Source organism: Euprymna scolopes, chromosome 45 (genome assembly GCF_053919585.1).
Source record: "Euprymna scolopes isolate OS-2025 chromosome 45, ASM5391958v1, whole genome shotgun sequence".
Taxonomy (NCBI): domain Eukaryota; kingdom Metazoa; phylum Mollusca; class Cephalopoda; order Sepiida; family Sepiolidae; genus Euprymna; species Euprymna scolopes.
In genome coordinates this window covers 40,894,172-40,914,218 of record NC_136526.1, presented here as the reverse complement: position 1 = coordinate 40,914,218, position 20,047 = coordinate 40,894,172, and the positions used below count along the sequence as shown (strand labels likewise).

The window sequence follows — 20,047 nt, the reverse complement described above, 5'->3', positions numbered from 1 at the left end:
AGAAATTCAATGTCTCTATCAACTGCGCCACGAGTCCCTTTGGGGCCCGTGGCGCAGTGAAATAGTTGGCCGAAACATGAAACAACAACTAAGAAAGATGAGGATAATAGTCCGCAATAAATAAATTAATAAATAATACTCATCTCAATAATCATTTCCAAGTAAACGAGTATTTGTTTAAAATTAATATGTTGCGGAGTTATATTCCATCAGAATTTTATATTTGTTTTTTTTTGTTTCTGAGCCATGATAGAATTGAAGAATAAAAAAGTTGAAAAATAAAACGTTAATGAATAGTCTGGGTGCTGTTACCTGCGGTGTTGTTTTTGAAATGTTGGAAGAATGCGTTTGGCAACACGATTCAAAATCCATGTTAGTGTTTTCCATGTTCGAAACAAACAACTATTCATAAGTTTCCTTTTTTTAGCAAATCGTCCTTTTTAAGAGACAAGGGAGATAATCTTGCTTTACTATAAACTTCTGGATACAAGCGCATACTTTTCAGCCATCAATAAGCAAACCAATGTTCGTGATGCTATACAATTGCTTGAGATATACAAGTAAATACTTACTTCAAAATGAAGTATCCCGGTTTCCAGACGTAGTTTCTAAAATAGGAATCGTGTGCTTTGTAAAGGAGGAAGCCTTCTTTGTGGGTCCAGTCTCCCGTCCCATGACCAGGCTGAGCATCTTCCCAATGGATCAAGTGATAAGAATGAATCTCAACCTCGTGAATCTGAAAGAAATTCAAAGCAAATGATTTTTTTTTTTTTAAAACTCATGTTCATCCCTTGCAAATCATATCACCACTTGGACGTAAGGGGCGACTATTTGGGGCCATGTCTAGGAAAGATTAACAAGATATTTGTTTATGTTACATTTAAACTTCTGCATATCAGTACAGCCAGGGAAGCAGGCAGCAGGAAGGGAATTCCAAAGTCTAGCTGTTCGAGGGAAGAAACTATTAGAGTAGAAAGCTTTCTTGCCTTTAGGGACATCAACAGTGAAGGGTTGAGATCTTATTGCTAAGCGGGTTTGTCGGGGATATGTACGTCGAGGGGATACAAGTGAAACAAGTTCATCAGAACACATTCCATTAAAATATTTGTAAAACAGGCACAGTGATGCAACATTGCGGCGATGAGACAGTGGCTGGAGCTTAGTTGATAAAGTGGGACCGATTAGATTGACAATTCTTTTTTGGACTTTATCTAAGAAGGAGAGACTAGTGGTAGATGCATCAGCCCAGATGTGGCAACAATACTCCATGCATGGGTGAATGGTGGCCTTGTAGAGGTACAGGATACTCTCAGATGTGAGTAGTCTTCTAGCTCGATAGAGGGAACCCACCTTCTTTGTAGCAGCCATTGCAATGTCCTCTATGTATTTGTTCCAGTTCATATTGTCATGGATTTATATACTATGCTTTTCTTTCATATACTATGCTGGTTTTTGGAGTTTGTTCAAACACACACACACAAAAAAGGGAATAAGTAGAGTGCACATTACTAAAGCAATAGTTTCTATAATACTTGAGTTTGAATTTCACTTAAGTCTAAAAGACTTTTTTTAACTGGATATGTATCTTATAAAATAAAAACAAATTAACTTAACATAATCTAATCTATAAACTGTCGGTACTTGTATAGTTTAATCAAGGCATTAAAAAATGAAAATATTGAAAAAGGTTTAAATTGTACGTATCTGTTATGGAATGAAGTTCTCCGAAAAAAATTTCACTTAATTTCAGCAAGTAGTTTTTTTTTTTTTTTTTTTTTTTTTTTTTTTACAGTGAAAAAACAATTTATGATACCAAGCAAAAGGTTTGATGTTTAGGAAGAAAAGCTAGTATTAAAGATGGGAAGGGAGTATCAGCGCTTTAAACTGAGTTATCTCCCCATGACATGTTAAAAAAATTCAAAGATGTCTGCCTTCAACGTGCTGTCGTAAAAACGTGTTTTTTCCGATGTAAAAAACAAAAACTACTCAATCAAATTAAGTGAAATTTTTTTTCAAAGATCTTCAGTCCAAAACGGATACATACAATATAACCTTCTTTTTTCGATATTTTCATTTTTTAATGTGTTGATTAAACTGTACAAGTGCCAAATGGTTATATGTCTGTCTGTGTCCATATTTTAAAACTCCATCTCCTCCGAAACTAAAAATTGCAGAACGGTGCTAGGGCCTCAAATGATTGGATTTTTTATGGGTTTTTAAGGGGTCAAAAGTGTTTTTAAGGGGTCAAAAATGGGTTAAAATTGAAAACAATCATTAAACGTTTTCTACATTCATCTAACTTTATTTTTAATTTTTAATTGGTTCATACACAAGTCATGTTGGTAGAGTGGTAACGTCACCAGCTTTGAATGCTACAGTTTCGGTTTCGATTCTGGCTGATGGCACCTAAATACTTTTATTTTTTACTTTTGAAATCACAACTCTATAATAATAATATATACAAAATCTGGACAAATTAAAATATATTTAAGCGTATTTTACGTCCGGGCAAAGCCCCCCGTTAGTAATAAAAAAAAAAAAAAGCATTAAATAAATTTTTTTTAATCAAATAATCTATATTTATTCACTGACTTTTGAGTTTGTTTCCAATAAATCAAATGATAAGAATGAATCTCAACTTCATAAATCTGAAAGAAATTCAAAACAAAATGAACAAATGATTTAGATAAGCTTTTCTCTTATCTACTTATGCTTTTTGGAGCTTGTTCGAATCTCACTTAAGTCTTTACCGTCAAATTGTACTTTCAAGTTGACTTTCAAAAAAAAAAACATCTATATAAGAAAAATTTCTTACTCTTATAGCTTGCCAGCCTAAACGGTCTTCAAAGTACAGATCTATGCAAGGTTCAACATTTTGGTAATTGTTTCTTTTATCCCCTTACCTCGAGTCACAAACTTTCATGAAAAATACTAATCTAGCTGTAACCACTCTCAATAATTTCCCCCACTCTTTATCTGTGCCTAAACCTAAACATAGATTCCATGAACAAAGCTTCTTTCTTAAAACTGCGCACGTGTGGAACTCTCTTCCATTTGCCTGCTTTCCAGTTGACTACAATATGATTGTCTTCAAGTCCAATGGGAACAAATTCTTGATGAGCTATCCCCCTTAAGTAATCCAATTTATCAAATGTCCACTACTAACAATTACTACGACATGTTTCCTTTGACCCCTGTACACTTATTAACCCTTATCTTTGAGTGGCTTCCTGGCCTTGATAAATGCTGACTGCTTTGTAAAAATAAACAACAAAAAAAAAAAAGATTCATGATTAAAAAATTTATTTATTTCATAAAAAAAAATTGTGGCAAGTAAAGGGTTAATCTAAAAAAAAATTTTTAACTGGATCTCAACAAATCTCAACAATGATTCATAACTTGTATCAAATGGATTGCCCTAACTGGTTCGTCTCTTTTAAATTTACATAATAATCTATTATATAAAAGTGAAAATGTGTTTGTGTGTGTGCATTTTTTGTATGTCCGCTCTGGAGGAGTGGGGTGGGGGGGTTCCTAGAACTTTTTATATACTCCTTAGATTATAATATCTCCGATTTACGAAACGAGGTCATCTCTGTCTTTTATTTCAGCGAAATACAAAATTCACAAAATGTGATTTCATTTCTCTATGGCGTGATGTTTGACCCAGAAAACCGGACATTGGCGTTCGTTTAACCACCTGCTTTTTTAACCGTTTAATTTCAACCATCCTCACGTCTACGCCATCTTAGCGTCATGGTAAGTTATAAGCTTTTCTTTTCCGACTTCACCTCAAGGATTCAGGTTCGAGCCTACCTCCCTACCAAAACTTTTTTTCTCTTTTCTTTTACCCATACAAACATCCGGGCAACGCTGGGCACCCCCGCTAGTATAAAAAAAAATCACATTAAATTCTTTTTTTTTTTTTTTTTTTTAATATTTCTTTATTAAATAATTTTTTTTATAATAATTCATATTTATTTACTACTGTAAACTTAGGGTGGTTTTTGTGTCTGTTAAGAAGGGATCTCAATCTCAACTGATTTGTATAATATGCTTTTCTTTCATATATGTTTTTGAGTTTGTTCATACACAAATGCAAACATGCGATTGGTTGAAAAAAAAAAAAAAAAAAAGGAATAGGCAGAGTACACATTACTAAAGTAGTGGTTTTTACAATGTCAATACTTGAATTTGAATCTCACATAAACCAATGAATCAAATTATGAGAACGAATCTCAAACTTATGAATCCGAAAGAAATCAAAAGAAACACAAGATGCTTTGGTACTCATGCATCTAGGTTACCGTGCTGAAATAATAACATTATTTAGAAAGCCATTCTTAACATGAGGAGGGTGTTTTATAACTATTCTGTACTTTCACCTAGCAATTTAATAAACAAAAATATTGTAAAAATTGAATTTAACTTGAAAATACTATTTAAAAAATAGCGCAGCAACATAGACGCATATATATATATATATATCTATATATATTACTACTTCATTTAATCACAAATTAATATACGAAAATATAATTTTATGCATAAATTTTCAGTATTTACTTCAACAGTGCTCAATACATAGGTAGAGCCCTAGCTCTACCTATGTATAGTAAATTATAAAAATATACATGGCAATTAAGCTACACAGAATATTCCGTGTTTCATTCTCATGAGCCTGATGAATTCTCACAAGCATAAATCACGGAATAGTCTGCGTAGCTTAATTGCCATATATATTTTTATAACTTAATATATATATGTTTTGTATTATTCAGATTCATCGGACTTCTGTTCCTGTCTTGAGTGTTATTTGCACAACATTTTGGTCGATGCAACATCTGACCTTCTTCAGGTGTATCTGGCCGGACGTTGGACCAATAGCATAACAGATAAAGTACTAGGTTAAATTCAGTTGTGACACTCTTCTGGAGGTTGAAGGTTTATTCCTCAATGTGGGCAATAGAAAAAATACGATTTCAAATTACCCAGGACGTCTTCTCAACTATGGCTGATGGAATGAGAGCATGCTACTGTTACGAGGAAGCATTTCCATGAAATAATGATAAAAAATTAATAAAACAGTTTAAAATGTGTGCCAAAGTATTCTAGGCAGTCCTAATAATCAAATCCTAAAAGTTTTCATTCACGAAATAGCTTAAAAGCAAGAGTATAGTAATAGAAATTTCAGAAGGATCTACAAGTTTTAGAATGATCTAGAAGGTCCCAGAGGGTTCTGCAATAATCTAGAATGAGTTGTGGGGCCATATAAATAGATATGGAAAGGGAAGCAGATCAGTTATCAGCGCGAAACTCGATAAGGTAACTCCGGTCCCTGATTCGTGGATAAGTCCAGCCAAAAAAATCAAAAACAAAAAAAAGGAAAATACACCACCTCATCCCATGGAAAGTTTGCAGAAAAGCCGACTAATGGTAAATAGAATTTTTGAAATTTTCTTATTAACCAAACATTTGAAATAAAAACAAAAAAAGGAATCTTAGTGTCATTGAATTTCGTTATTAACAGAGTAAGTAGTCGCCTGAAGTTTTGCCTGCTGGCTGTTCTTAATTTTGACTACCTTTCCTTCTTCCTCGTAACCTCCTCTTCCTCGTACCGTTTTTTGACCCGTGTTCCTCCAAGCAGTCATTATTTTTTAGCTTTGATAGTAGTCGGCTTAAACAACTGTATTTTTTGTTAACAACCTTTTTCATTTGTTTGGTTATTGTTGTAAATATTTGTGTACAAACCTTTTTCGTTTATTTTGTTATTTTTCTAAATAAGGGAAAGTGTCAATTTTCTAAAATCATATTTTGTATCGTTCATATTTTTATTTGTTACCACGTGAACGTAACACTACCCTCATGGATTAAATAAAAGGTTCCGTTCGAAATTGTGGACAGATTCTAGAGTTCAACAGAAAGGTTCCAGAGTTGGTACACGCAAAGAAGATTGACGGTTACATCAGCTCAAACGTTGTGTAAATAACACTTGAGAACAGTAGTCTAAGCAATCCAAATTATCAATCCTCATCTCAAAAATTCAAAAACACGAGCAAATGATTTATATATGAGAGCTGTTCCAAATGTAATGCCTCCTATTTTTTTTTATTATGTCCAAATGGATCGGAGGGGATTGCAAATTGCGTTATTAATGATGACTGAAGTTATGTATTCATGACCTGAAAGTTTCATCTCTCTGTTGCAGATATTGACGGTCTGACACTCTAAGAAAGCAACCTTGTCAGTAGCAGAGATGCGTCATTGAATTCCAAAGTCTAGCAATTCTGGGGAAGAAACTATTAGAGTAGAAGGCTTTCTTAAATCTAGGGATCTCTACTGTGTAGGCGTGGGACTTTGCTGTTTGTCGGGTTTGGTTTATTATGTTCAAATGGATCAGTGGGCACTGCAATTAATTTGACATTAGTGGCAGGCTAAATTTATTAGTACCTCAGGGCTCTACGGACAAATTCCTCTTTAGTTGACCTTTGACAACTAAACATTTTCGTTTACTAGCCAACCAGAACAGTTACTACCTAAACCCACATGATTTTTAGAATATAACATTTTCGTTCTGTGACAAGTATGTACATCAAAAAGATTTTTTCTGTGTTTTTTTTTAATAAGTGTAATTCTAAATGTATATCGAATTTTATGCTGATACTTTAAAGTATAAACATTATAATTTCTTCAGATGTTGTTAAAAAAAAAAAAGGAGTATTAAATGTTCTATTAAACTTTTATTGTTTAGATAATTTAACTTTGTTCATTTTATTAAAAACTAGCGGGGGTACCCGGCGTTGCCCAAGTGTTTGTTTCCGGGACGGGGGGGGGGAGTTTAAAAAAAATGTTATGGTAGGTAAGTAGGAAGGATCAAACCCGGAGTCATGAGTAAAAGTAGGAAAATAAAGTGTGAAAAAAAAAACAAAAAAACATCTGCAACGTTAACAGTTCGACCACCAAGAAAAGTTGTTTAGGAAAAAAAAAAAAAAAAACGACTACGGTAGGTCGGCGCGAACGTGAAAATATAATGTGAATTGTCCAGCACGCTAACCACTACGCCACAGAGCACTGCAGCTTAGTTTAATGATTTTAAATAACTTCACATGAAAGAACTACGAAGCCAAACCGGTGTTCTCTTCTCAACTGTTCCTTGTGAACGATCCCCAAATGGTGTTAAGTGGTAGCAGGGGGAGGAGGAATTTATTAGAGAGAAAATATTTTACCACTTCCGTTGATCTTAACCGATTTTGGCCGTGACTTCTCAGCAGAAAAAGTATAGAAATCTAAGATTATCGAGGAATTTGAGAAATAATAAGCCTATAACACACCTCAGATATTGTTCTGCCGTTTGTGCATATTATATTTGCATGAAATATCTTGATTTTTAATCCTATTAAGGTCAAAATCCGACAGGAAAAAATGAGTTCATTTTATTTATATAGAGATAAAGTTGAAAAGATATTTTCCATTCAGTAATGAGCTTTGGAAGATTGTTAGTGAAAAAAATACAATCACCAAAAGATAAGTGTTCCATTATTTCTAGTTGCCAATTTGAAAAATCACTCGCAAATGCGACTGTTTCACTCGCAATGTAGAGCCATGTAACTAGTAGGCTATCCAGCGTTGCCGGCTTTTAAAATATGCATAAATATTATATTTTAATCAATGCAGATTTCTTATCTATTATAAACAGAAATACTGTAGGTATTAAACGTAATGTTAAATTCTTTTAAAAAAATATGAAGTAAAAAAAAAAAAATACAGACACTGAGACATCTGCATGTTAGTATTATGTTTTGTTTTTTTTAAACAGTTCACTTCTTGTAAGTAAAAAAAGAAAAAACCCTCCAAAACCTAAAGACAGTGAGTCAAGTATCATTAGGCCAGCTTGAAACGATCTTTAAAAAGTGTTTTCAAACCTACTTATTCTTAACATAAGTAATCTGTCATGTGAAAGATTCACACATGCGCAGTCATGAAACAGTTGGCTAACAGATAAAACTCTGACGACCCTTTTTTTTATTTTTTTTTATTCAATTTTCACCCCAAACAAGGCACAGTGCCACTTTGAAGCAGGGGGCTACTATCAGGGACTTAATTAGCAGGGTCATTATGAAGGGAGATGAGTAGAAAGATGTTTGTTAACATTACACTTGAACTTCTGCATATCAGTGCAGTTGGGAAAGCAGAATCTCGGAAGGGAGTTCCAAAGACCCGCAGTTCTGGGGAAGAAACTATTGGAGTAAAAGACCCTTACATATTATCAATTTGGACCCATTAGCAACTCTTTTTTTTCTGGATGAAAATCGATTAAAAACTTTTCCACATGTCTGAATATCCTATATACCAAGTTTCAAGTCTGTAGATCAAAAATTTGTTGAGTATATAGGTTGCAAAATGTCCTCACATACACATACTTTATAGATACATAGATTAATTAATTTTTTCTAACTGAAAAATTATAATTTTGAACTTACACTGGTTTTCGTTTCTTGTGCTACATATTTTTTAATGGCAATCTGTTGCGTTGTGGCATCGGTGAGGACACTCAGTTTGGAGATGTTGAAAGGGCTTGCTTCAATTGCGTGTGACAGGCAATTGATGATCGATCTGAAATGGGACAAGTGATATATATTTTTTTAAATTATTTCCAAATCATATTACAAATAAAGAATACACACAGACAGTCATCCAAATAATTTACAGCTGTTCCCAGACAATGTTTATTTTTTCCAGTTATATTTAGCTCTATCTCATTATATGATGAGATATCAAGACATTATGAATTTTACAAATATATGATAAATTTTTTGTACTCGGAAAAGGGGTTTCTAATTAATTTTAAATTTAAGCACACACACACACACACATATATATATATATATATATATATATATATATATATATACACACACACACATTAAATGAAAGATGAGGAATAATAGTTACTTATAATTTTATTATATCACTAGCATTTCAGACAGGCATTGCCCGGGTGTGTGGAGGTGTATGTTGAGCAAAAAAAAAAAAAAAAAAAAAAAAAATGGTCAATTTTTTAAAACTTTGACCCCTATTACGACCCCTTAAAATTTATTGTTTTGGACTCAAATCAAGTTATTAAGTTAGATCCATGTCCAAGGAACCTATATCTAAAATTTCAAGTGTTTAGACTCAAAATTGTCGGAGCAGTTTGGTAGAGTTCTCAAAGGTCAAATCGTTGAACTTTGACCCCTTAACAGCCAAATTTCTGGCCGAAAACAGATTACATCGATTTTCCCAAATCTCAGTACCCTGTATATCAAATTTCGAGTCTGTAGACTTAAAATTGACAGAGTTATTGCGTAGGGAAATGTACACACACAGATACACAGACAGACAGACACTTTCACTTTTATAGATATATAGATAAGAACAATAAGGAAAAGTTAAGAAAAATTCTTTCTCTTTTTCTGATGAAAAGCATTTAGATTCAAAATGCCATGGCCGAAAGAGGTTTTTTTTCTTAATATTTTCCCTTTTACCTTTTCTTATTGTTCTGATGATATAAAAAAGTTATGTATAACTTTTATTCCTCATCTTTCATTTAATATTATTGTTTGCTCCTCTTGAGCTTTTCTTATCTTGATAAGCTTTGCTTTGTTAAAGATTTACACTTTGATAACATAATTATATATATATATATATATACATGCAAAGAAGATTGACGGTTACATCAGCTCAAACGTTGTGTAAATAACACTTGAGAACAGTAGTCTAAGCAATCCAAATTAGTAAACGGATTTTTATCTATTGTTGCTATTTTTTAGCAATAAGCAGTTTTTTTTTTTAATTTTAGCTAAGCGGTGAAGAGAGAAGTTACCTCCCTTGTATTTTTTGCGTTGCTCTCTTTTTTTTTTTTTTTTTTTAATGGGACATATTTTTATTTATAAAATACTAGCGAGGGGTACCCGGCGTTGCCCAGGTGTTTGGGGGGGGGGTTAAAAAAAAAAAAAAAAAAAGGAAGTATGAGGATCGAACCCGAACCGTTGAGGCAAAGTTGTAAATTAAAGTGTGAAAAAAAAAAAAAATGTGCGATGTTAACCATTGCCCCACCGCGAGATGCTAACGGAAACACGTTTGAATTTATTTAATTATTTGGATTCAGCAGGTGCCCGTTTTAATGAGTTAATGAGGTCAAGTTTGACTGCGGGATAGTATTTACTGCTGAATGCTTTTTTTCCTCGCCCCCAAGATGTTATAGGAAAAAGACTAACCCACATGCGGCGAGCGACAAATATTGAATATTTATCTTCCCGAAATCGAGCAAACTAAATAGACAGGCGAGCTTCGTTGTTAACTGTGAGATATTACGATTTATATGCGATATAAAAAGTTTTAAAAAGTTGTGAAGCGAGCGACCGCTTCTCTGAAAGAAGCCTTTTGTAGACACACAGAAAAAGCGAACACACACACATACATACATTTTCGCTTTTATATTTATAGATAAACATATTTTTATTTAAATATTATTTTGAATATTTTTACAAGCATAAAATTTTATCCATGGACATGTGTTTTTGGGTTTAACTCATTATCAGCATGGATCAACCGTCAACAAGGATTTAACTCACAACAACAAACACTATCAGTAGTCAACGAAAACTTGTCAGATTTTATGTACAATTTTTTTTATCGTTTTAAATATAAGATCTGTTGTTATTTTTATTAGTGGGTACTTGTACAGTTTAATCAAGACATAAAAAAATGAAAATATTGAAAAAAAAGTTTAAATTGTACGTATCCGTTATGGAATGAAGTTCTCCCAAGAAAAAATTTCACTTGTTTTACAGCGAAAAACAATTTGTTATGCTACCGAGCAAAAGATTCGATTTTTAGGAAAAAAAGCTAGAATTAAAGATGGGGAGGGAGTGTTGGCGCTTTAACTGGAGTTATCTCCCATAGCGTTTCTAAACTCCAAATAGAACTTTTTTTTTTTTTTTTAATTACATTTTCACCCCAAACAAGGCACATTGCCACTTTGGTGTAGGGGGGCTACTATCAGGGCAAACAACTACTGGAGTACTATGTAGGGATTTGGGCAGCAAGATGTTGGTTCACGTTGCACTTGAACTTCTGTATGTCAGTACAGTTGGGGAAGCAGTGACCTGGAATGGAATTCCAAAGTCTAGCGGTTCTGGGGAAGAAACTACCGGAGTAGAAAGATCTTTTACATCTAGGGATCTCTACAGTGTGGGGGTGGGATTTTGCAGCTTGTCGGGTCTGTCGAGGGTGTTCACGTCGCGGGGGCACAAGTGCTTGTAGTTCATCAGAGCATTCACCATTAAAATACTTGTAGAACAGGCAGAGGGATGCAATGTTTCGTCGATGGGACAGAGGCTGAAGCTTAGATACCAGTTTAGGGCATATCAGATTTGCGCCTCTCTTTTGAACTCTGTCAAGGAGCGAGAGACTAGTAAGAAAAATTCCAATATGTCTGCCTTTAATGTGCTGTGATTAAAACATGTTTTTCCACTGTAAAAAAAACAAAAAAAACTACTCAATCAAATTAAGTGGAATTTTTTTCCAGAGATCTTCAGTTCAAAACAGATACATACAGTATAACCTTTTGATATTTCCATTTTTTTAATGTCTTGATTAAACTGTACAAGTACCTATTAATGTTACAGTAGTTTTTTTTTTTTTTTTTTTTTTGAACTGTTGCTTATTTTTGTATTTTTTTTAGATTTTCCCTTTGTAGGAATCATACACTTATCTGAGTCATCAGAATAAAGTTGCAAAATACATCTCTAAAATAAATTCTCTAAAATAAATATCTCTTACACGCATCAGTGAATGCGTGGTCCATCATTTACCAATTAGTGTAGCATTTCAAAATTAAGGCATTTCAAGAAATCAGTCAAATTATCCGTTCTTAATTAAAAAATATTCTTTTTTTGGTTCATCTTCGTTATTGTAGTGAAATTCGAAAAAAGACATATTGAATTTCAGATGAACCAATGACATCTACCGAATTTTCATGTTGCAGTAATGAACATATCCAAAAATTATGAAAAACGATAAGGTAGAAAATTAATTATTAATGAAAATAGTTTTCAAAGACAACAAAAATTGAGTTTGTTGTAAAAAAAAAAAAAATCGGAGAGTTCTAATTCTAACAAAAAGGGAGGTAAATATTTTTAGCAAAACTTAATTTTTACTAATTGTCTTCATTAATAATTTTCTACCTTATCGTTTTTCGTAATTTTTGGATGTGTTCATTACTGTGACACAATTAAGTAGATACCATTAGTTTCACTTAAAATTTAATATTTCGATTTTTTGAATTTCTATACAACAAACAAAGAAAAACCCTCTTTCTTTCCCCTATCTAATTTTGTTTATATTTGTAGCCGAATAAATTTTAATTTTATTATTCACTAAAAACAAAGCAAATTTTGTTAATTGAAGTAGCAGAATGCAATGATCCAAGGGAGGCAATCCTACTCATAACTTGTGTTAGATTATTTTCCTGGCCATTAGTTTTTTTTTTTATTACATTTTCACCCCAAACAAGGCAACATTGCCACTTTGGTGTAGGGGGCTACTATCAGGGGCAGCAACTACTGGGGCACTATGTTGGGATTTGGGCAGCAAGACGTCGGTTCATGTTACACTTGAACTTTTGCATGTCAGTACAGTTAGGGAAGCAGGGACCTGGAATGAAATTCCAGAGTCTAGCGGTTCTGGGGAAGAAACTACTGGAGTAGAAGGCTCTCTTACAGCTAGGGATCTCTACTGTGTGGGGGAGGGATTTAGCTGCCTGTCGGGTTTGTCAAGGGTGTCTACGTCGTGGGGGCACAAGTGTCTGCAGTTCGTCAGAGCATTCACCATTAAAATACTTGTAGAACAGGCAGAGGGATGCAACGTTTCGTCGATGGGACAGAGGCTGAAGCTTAGATGCCAGTTCAGGGCCTATCTGATTGGCTCTCCTTTGAACCTTGTCTAGGAGCGAGAGACTAGCAGCAGATGCACCAGCCTAAATGTGACAACAATACTCCATACATGGGCGAATGGTGGCCTTATAGAGGTACAGGATACTTTTAGGTGTCAGTAGTTTTCTAGCACGGTAGAGAGAGAGCCTACCTTTTTTGCAGCGGCCCTGGCAATATTTTCAATATAATTGTTCCAACTCCTGTTTCCTGTGAACGTTAGGCCAAGCAGTTTGAAAGATGTACTCTCAGACAGGGAGTCACTGGCCATTGCTATTGGTGGCAGAGAAGGGTTATTGTAGTTTAAGTTTCTGAGTTCTTGTAGTTTAAGTTTCTGAGTTCTTGTAGTTTAAGTTTCTGGGTTAAAAAATAATTTTTATTGTTATTTGCAGCATATCGCGAATGTGTTTAAAACATCTACAAGGGGTTTTCGATAAGTTTCCAGACTTTTTCGTATGGGCACTTTTATTGATACACACATGAAACTCTAGTCCCTTTTGCAGTAATCTCCTCCGGCTACAATGCACTTCTGGAAGGCCCTATGGAAGTCCTCTTGTGTGAATCTGTCAATTGTCTCTTTCATCTCCCCAATTATCTCATGATAACAGCCTCTAACGTTTTCCTTGAGCTTAGGGAATAACCAAAAGTCACAGAGCAAGGTCTGGACTATAGGAAGGGCGAGGAACTGTCTTGATAACCATCTTAGTGAAATAGTTTGTGACAAGGATGGAGTTGTGGACTGGTACATTCAAGCAAATCTTCTGCATCTTCAGTTCCTTACAAATAATTGTGTGTACAGTTTTCACACTTTGCTTAATTTCAACGTTCCAAACTTCCAGTTGGACTGTAGAGACATCAGCAAAGACGTCAGTTTTTTTTTTTTTTTTCTTCCTTCATTTTACGGGTTCAAGCCTGCCTGCCTACCTACAACCACTTTTTTTTTTCTCTCTTTCTTCACCAAAACTGCCTACTTTGGTTTCGACCCCCCCCCTGCTAATATGACCAGAATATGAAGAGAAAAAAAACCATTTTAACGCAGCCAGTCTTCTGCATTTGATAAAGGCTTGTTTCTATACCGAAAATTTGGGCATTATATATAAAAAAAAATGATTATAAATATTTTCTTAACATTTCTTCGTTTTCAAAGATTTTCAATTTTAGCATTACGAATTGTTTTCTAAGATGTGAAACACACTACTAATTTAAAATTCCCATTGGACCTAGCATATATACATCGAAGTTGAAAGACTACTACAATCGTCAGTGAAACCAGGCATCATTTCTCTCTCCACGAGGGCTTCGGCCCTTCTAGGGTTAATACCACCAGAATATGAAGAGAAAATAATAAAACATTTTAATACAGACAGTCTTTTACCCTTGATAAAGGTATGTTTCTATACTGAAAATTTGTACATTATTTATATAAAAAAAATGATTTTATCATTTAATAAATATTTTTCTTAACATTTCTTGGTTTTCAAAGATTTTCAATTTTAGCATTACAAAATGTTTTCTAAAATGCGAAACATACTACTAATTTATGAATAACACTATAGTTTTTAAATTCATTCACAAAAGTAATTTTTTTTGGTGAAAACTTTACTTCTGATTTGCTACAACTGTATGGAGAACAGACAAACTTCAAGACTTTTTCAAGAGTTTTTTTTTTTCAGTTAACTCTGTCTTGGGGAACCAGAGTTGAGTATTTTGAAAATAGACTTCTTCAGTTGATTGTTTACCTCTGAGAAAATTCCCCCTGCATTCACAAAATCTAAATCCCAATCAACTACTGACCTTGTGACCTCTTCATTTCCTGTTGTTAGCCAAAATTGTCTCCTGCGGTTGGCACACACAATGTTGATCACTTGGCTATTAATGCTCACCTGGAAAAGACAATAGAGAAGAAAACACTGATGAGATTCTGTAGAATAGAGATTTTCATATGGGGTCCATTTGGGTCACTTGAATGAATTTTTTAATAGTAAAATGAGCATCAAAAATATATTTCATTTTTTTTATAATTATGTAGACAAAGGAACCTATTTTGTATTTATGTAGACAAAGGAACCTATTTTTGTATTTATGTAGACAAAGGAACCTATTTTTTTATTTATGTAGACAAAGGAACCTATTTTTGTATTTATGTAGACAAAGGAACCTATTTTTGTATTTATGTAGACAAAGGAACCTATTTTTGTATTCATGTAGACAAAGGAACCTATTTTTTTATTTATGTAGACAAAGGAACCTATTTTTGTATTTATGTAGACAACGGAACCTATTTTTGTATTTATGTAGACAAAGGAACCTATTTTTGTATTTATGTAGACAAAGGAACCTATTTTTGTATTTATGTAGACAAAGGAACCTATTTTTGTATTTATGTAGACAAAGGAACCTATTTTTGTATTCATGTAGACAAAGCAACCTATTTTTGTATTTATGTAGACAAAGGAACCTATTTTTGTATTTATGTAGACAAAGGAACCTATTTTTGTATTCATGTAGACAAAGGAACCTATTTTTTTATTTATGTAGACAAAGGAACCTATTTTTGTATTTATGTAGACAACGGAACCTATTTTTGTATTTATGTAGACAAAGGAACCTATTTTTGTATTTATGTAGACAACGGAACCTATTTTTGTATTTATGTAGACAAAGGAACCTATTTTTGTATTTATGTAGACAAAGGAACCTATTTTTGTATTTATGTAGACAAAGGAACCTATTTTTGTATTTATGTAGACAAAGGAACCTATTTTTGTATTTATGTAGACAAAGGAACCTATTTTTGTATTTATGTAGACAAAGGAACCTATTTTTGTATTTATGTAGACAAAGGAACCTATTTTTTTATTTATGTAGACAACGGAACCTATTTTTGTATTTATGTAGACAAAGGAACCTATTTTTGTATTTATGTAGACAAAGCAACCTATTTTTTTATTTATGTAGACAAAGGAACCTATTTTTGTATTCATGTAGACAAAGGAACCTATTTTTTGTATTTATGTAGACAAAGGAACCTATTTTTGTATTTATGTAGACAAAGGAACCTATTTTTTTTATTTATGTAGACAAAGGAACCTATTTTTGTATTTATGTAGACAAAGGAACCTATTTTTGTATTTATGTAGACAAAGGAACCTATTTTTGTATTTATGTAGACAAAGGAACCTATTTTTGTATCTATGTAGACAAAGGAACCTATTTTTGTATTTATGTAGACAAAGGAACCTATTTTTGTATTTATGTAGACAAAGGAACCTATTTTTGTATTTATGTAGACAAAGGAACCTATTTTTGTATTCATGTAGACAAAGGAACCTATTTTTGTATTTATGTAGACAAAGGAACCTATTTTTGTATTTATGTAGACAAAGGAACCAATTTTTGTATTTATGTAGACAACGGAACCTATTTTTGTATTTATGTAGACAAAGGAACCTATTTTTGTATTTATGTAGACAAAGGAACCTATTTTTGTATTTATGTAGACAAAGGAACCTATTTTTGTATTTATGTAGACAAAGCAACCTATTTTTGTATTTATGTAGACAAAGGAACCTATTTTTGTATTTATGTAGACAAAGGAACCTATTTTTTTATTTATGTAGACAAAGGAACCTATTTTTGTATTTATGTAGACAAAGGAACCTATTTTTTTTATTTATGTAGACAACGGAACCTATTTTTGTATTTATGTAGACAAAGGAACCTATTTTTGTATTTATGTAGACAAAGGAACCTATTTTTGTATTCATGTAGACAAAGCAACCTATTTTTGTATTTATGTAGACAAAGGAACCTATTTTTGTATTTATGTAGACAAAGGAACCTATTTTTGTATCTATGTAGACAAAGGAACCTATTTTTGTATTCATGTAGACAAAGCAACCTATTTTTGTATTTATGTAGACAAAGCAACCTATTTTTTTATTTATGTAGACAAAGCAACCTATTTTTGTATTTATGTAGACAAAGGAACCTATTTTTGTATTCATGTAGACAAAGGAACCTATTTTTGTATTTATGTAGACAAAGGAACCTATTTTTGTATTTATGTAGACAAAGCAACCTATTTTTGTATTTATGTAGACAAAGCAACCTATTTTTGTATTCATGTAGACAAAGCAACCTATTTTTGTATTTATGTAGACAAAGCAACCTATTTTTGTATTTATGTAGACAAAGCAACCTATTTTTGTATTTATGTAGACAAAGGAACCTATTTTTGTATTTATGTAGATAAAGGAACCTATTTTTTTATTTATGTAGACAAAGGAACCTATTTTTGTATTTATGTAGACAAAGGAACCTATTTTTGTATTCATGTAGACAAAGGAACCTATTTTTTTATTTATGTAGACAAAGGAACCTATTTTTGTATTTATGTAGACAAAGGAACCTATTTTTGTATTTATGTAGACAAAGGAACCTATTTTTGTATTTATGTAGACAAAGGAACCTATTTTTGTATTTATGTAGACAAAGGAACCTATTTTTGTATTTATGTAGACAACGGAACCTATTTTTGTATTTATGTAGACAACGGAACCTATTTTTGTATTAATGTAGACAAAGCAACCTATTTTTGTATTTATGTAGACAAAAGAACCTATTTTTGTATTTATGTAGACAAAGCAACCTATTTTTGTATTTATGTAGACAAAGGAACCTATTTTTGTATTTATGTAGACAAAGGAACCTATTTTTGTATTTATGTAGACAAAGCAACCTATTTTTGTATTTATGTAGACAAAGGAACCTATTTTTGTATTTATGTAGACAAAGGAACCTATTTTTGTATTTATGTAGACAAAGGAACCTATTTTTGTATTTATGTAGACAAAAGAACCTATTTTTGTATTTATGTAGACAAAGCAACCTATTTTTGTATTTATGTAGACAAAGGAACCTATTTTTGTATTTATGTAGACAAAGGAACCTATTTTTGTATTTATGTAGACAAAGGAACCTATTTTTGTATTTATGTAGACAAAGGAACCTATTTTTGTATTTATGTAGACAAAGGAACCTGTTTTTGTATTTATGTAGACAAAGGAACCTATTTTTTTATTTATGTAGACAAAGGAACCTATTTTTGTATTTCTGTAGACAAAGCCACCTATTTTTGTATTTATGTAGACAACGGAACCTATTTTTGTATTTATGTAGACAAAGGAACCTATTTTTGTATTTATGTAGACAAAGCAACCTATTTTTGTATTTATGTAGACAAAGGAACCTATTTTTGTATTTATGTAGACAAAGGAACCTATTTTTGTATTTATGTAGACAAAGGAACCTATTTTTGTATTTATGTAGACAAAGGAACCTATTTTTTTTATTTATGTAGACAAAGGAACCTATTTTTGTATTTATGTAGACAAAGGAACCTATTTTTTTATTTATGTAGACAAAGGAACCTATTTTTGTATTTATGTAGACAACGGAACCTATTTTTGTATTTATGTAGACAACGGAACCTATTTTTGTATTTATGTAGACAACGGAACCTATTTTTGTATTTATGTAGACAAAGGAACCTATTTTTGTATTTATGTAGACAAAGCAACCTATTTTTGTATTTATGTAGACAAAGGAACCTATTTTTGTATTTATGTAGACAAAGGAACCTATTTTTGTATTTATGTAGACAACGGAACCTATTTTTGTATTTATGTAGACAAAGGAACCTATTTTTTTATTTATGTAGACTAAGGGACATTTAAACTGCATCAATCGCTTTTTTGCAGATTAGTAAAATATCAATATTTCACTAAATATACGTCACAAAAAAATGAATATTGTATCATCAAATGACTGCTTTAAGGTTAGTTATTTCCTAAAATTTCATTCAAATTCATGCGATACAATTTTTATTTTTTATGACATATATTTAGTGAAATATTGATATTTTACTAATCTGCAATAAAGCGATTGATGCAGTTTGTATATTTATGTAGACAACAGGATGTTTTTATATTTATACAGTCAAAGGGACTTTTTTGTATCCATGTAAACAAAGGGGGCTTTTTATTATATTTATATAGAAAGAAAAAGAAAAAAGAAAATGAAGGAAGAAACTGAAAAGAGGAAACAAAAAAAGAAAAAAAAAGAACAATAGGAAACAAAAAAGGAGAGAAAAAACGGGCAAAAGGAAATGAAGAAAAAGAAATAAAGAAAAAAAATTGAATTCAAGAGAAAAGTCAAAAGGAAAAAAAAAAAGAAAAAGAAGGAAAAATATGAAGAAAAATAGAGAAAAAAAAAAAAAAAGAAAGAAATTAAAATGAAGAAATAGAAAGCGAACTCACTGAAAGGTAATCCAATTCCCGGAAAGGAATGACGGATTCTTTGATGAATCTGTGATCAGCACTATTTTGCTTGAGCAGGTAGATACTATGGTCAGTGACGACAATGCAAATGTGACTTGAAAGACCTTCATTTTGACCTTCATGTGTAATGAACATCTGGAAAAACGAACACAAAATGACAGTTATTCAAAGAAGAGGGATTTTATAAAAGCAAGAATTTTTTTTTGATTAAATAATTTTATTTTCATAAAGAAAATCATTACTATGCAGATTTGAGTTTTTCCAATGCCCCCCTCCTCTCACCTCTCATCATGTTAAGAATGGTTTTCTAAAATCTTGCAAAAATTTGAATGATTTGGAGTTATCTCTCTTGTTCGGCAAAAATGGTATCACTAGACACAGGATCTTGGAGCGATTCCAGCTCTTGCAAAAAATGGAACGTCAAGGATCGTTTAGCCAGAAATTTTTTTTTTAAGTAATACTACATGATCAATTTACATGATTTTTGGTGTATGATAATTTTCTTTTTGTCACAGGTACGAACACAAAAACGATTTTTCTTTATTTTTTACATGAAAGGATGAGAGTTACGGACTTGCAACAACATTTTTTTCTACTAAAAAAGTTATTGATTTGTTAAAATTATTATTCATATGGCAATTAATATGATTGTCGTATTCTGTATATTGACTAATGGTAAAAACATGGGCTCAAAACAGATTGGTTAGTAATAATAATGATGATCATTATTAGTAA

At 32.1% G+C, this 20,047-nt stretch overlaps 1 protein-coding gene across 1 annotated transcript in view; it reads right to left on the bottom strand.

Moving 5' to 3' along the window:
* Positions 1-20,047, bottom strand: part of LOC145269489 (pleckstrin homology domain-containing family M member 2-like) — a 199,812-nt gene that overhangs the window by 19,354 nt on the left and 160,411 nt on the right. The window contains exons 9-12 of the mRNA XM_080125214.1: positions 19,292-19,447; positions 14,766-14,854; positions 8,481-8,613; positions 573-736 (exon numbers count right to left, since the gene is read on the bottom strand). Of these exons, the coding sequence (XP_079981340.1) occupies positions 573-736; positions 8,481-8,613; positions 14,766-14,854; positions 19,292-19,447 (542 nt within the window). The remainder of the gene's footprint in view (positions 1-572; positions 737-8,480; positions 8,614-14,765; positions 14,855-19,291; positions 19,448-20,047) is intronic.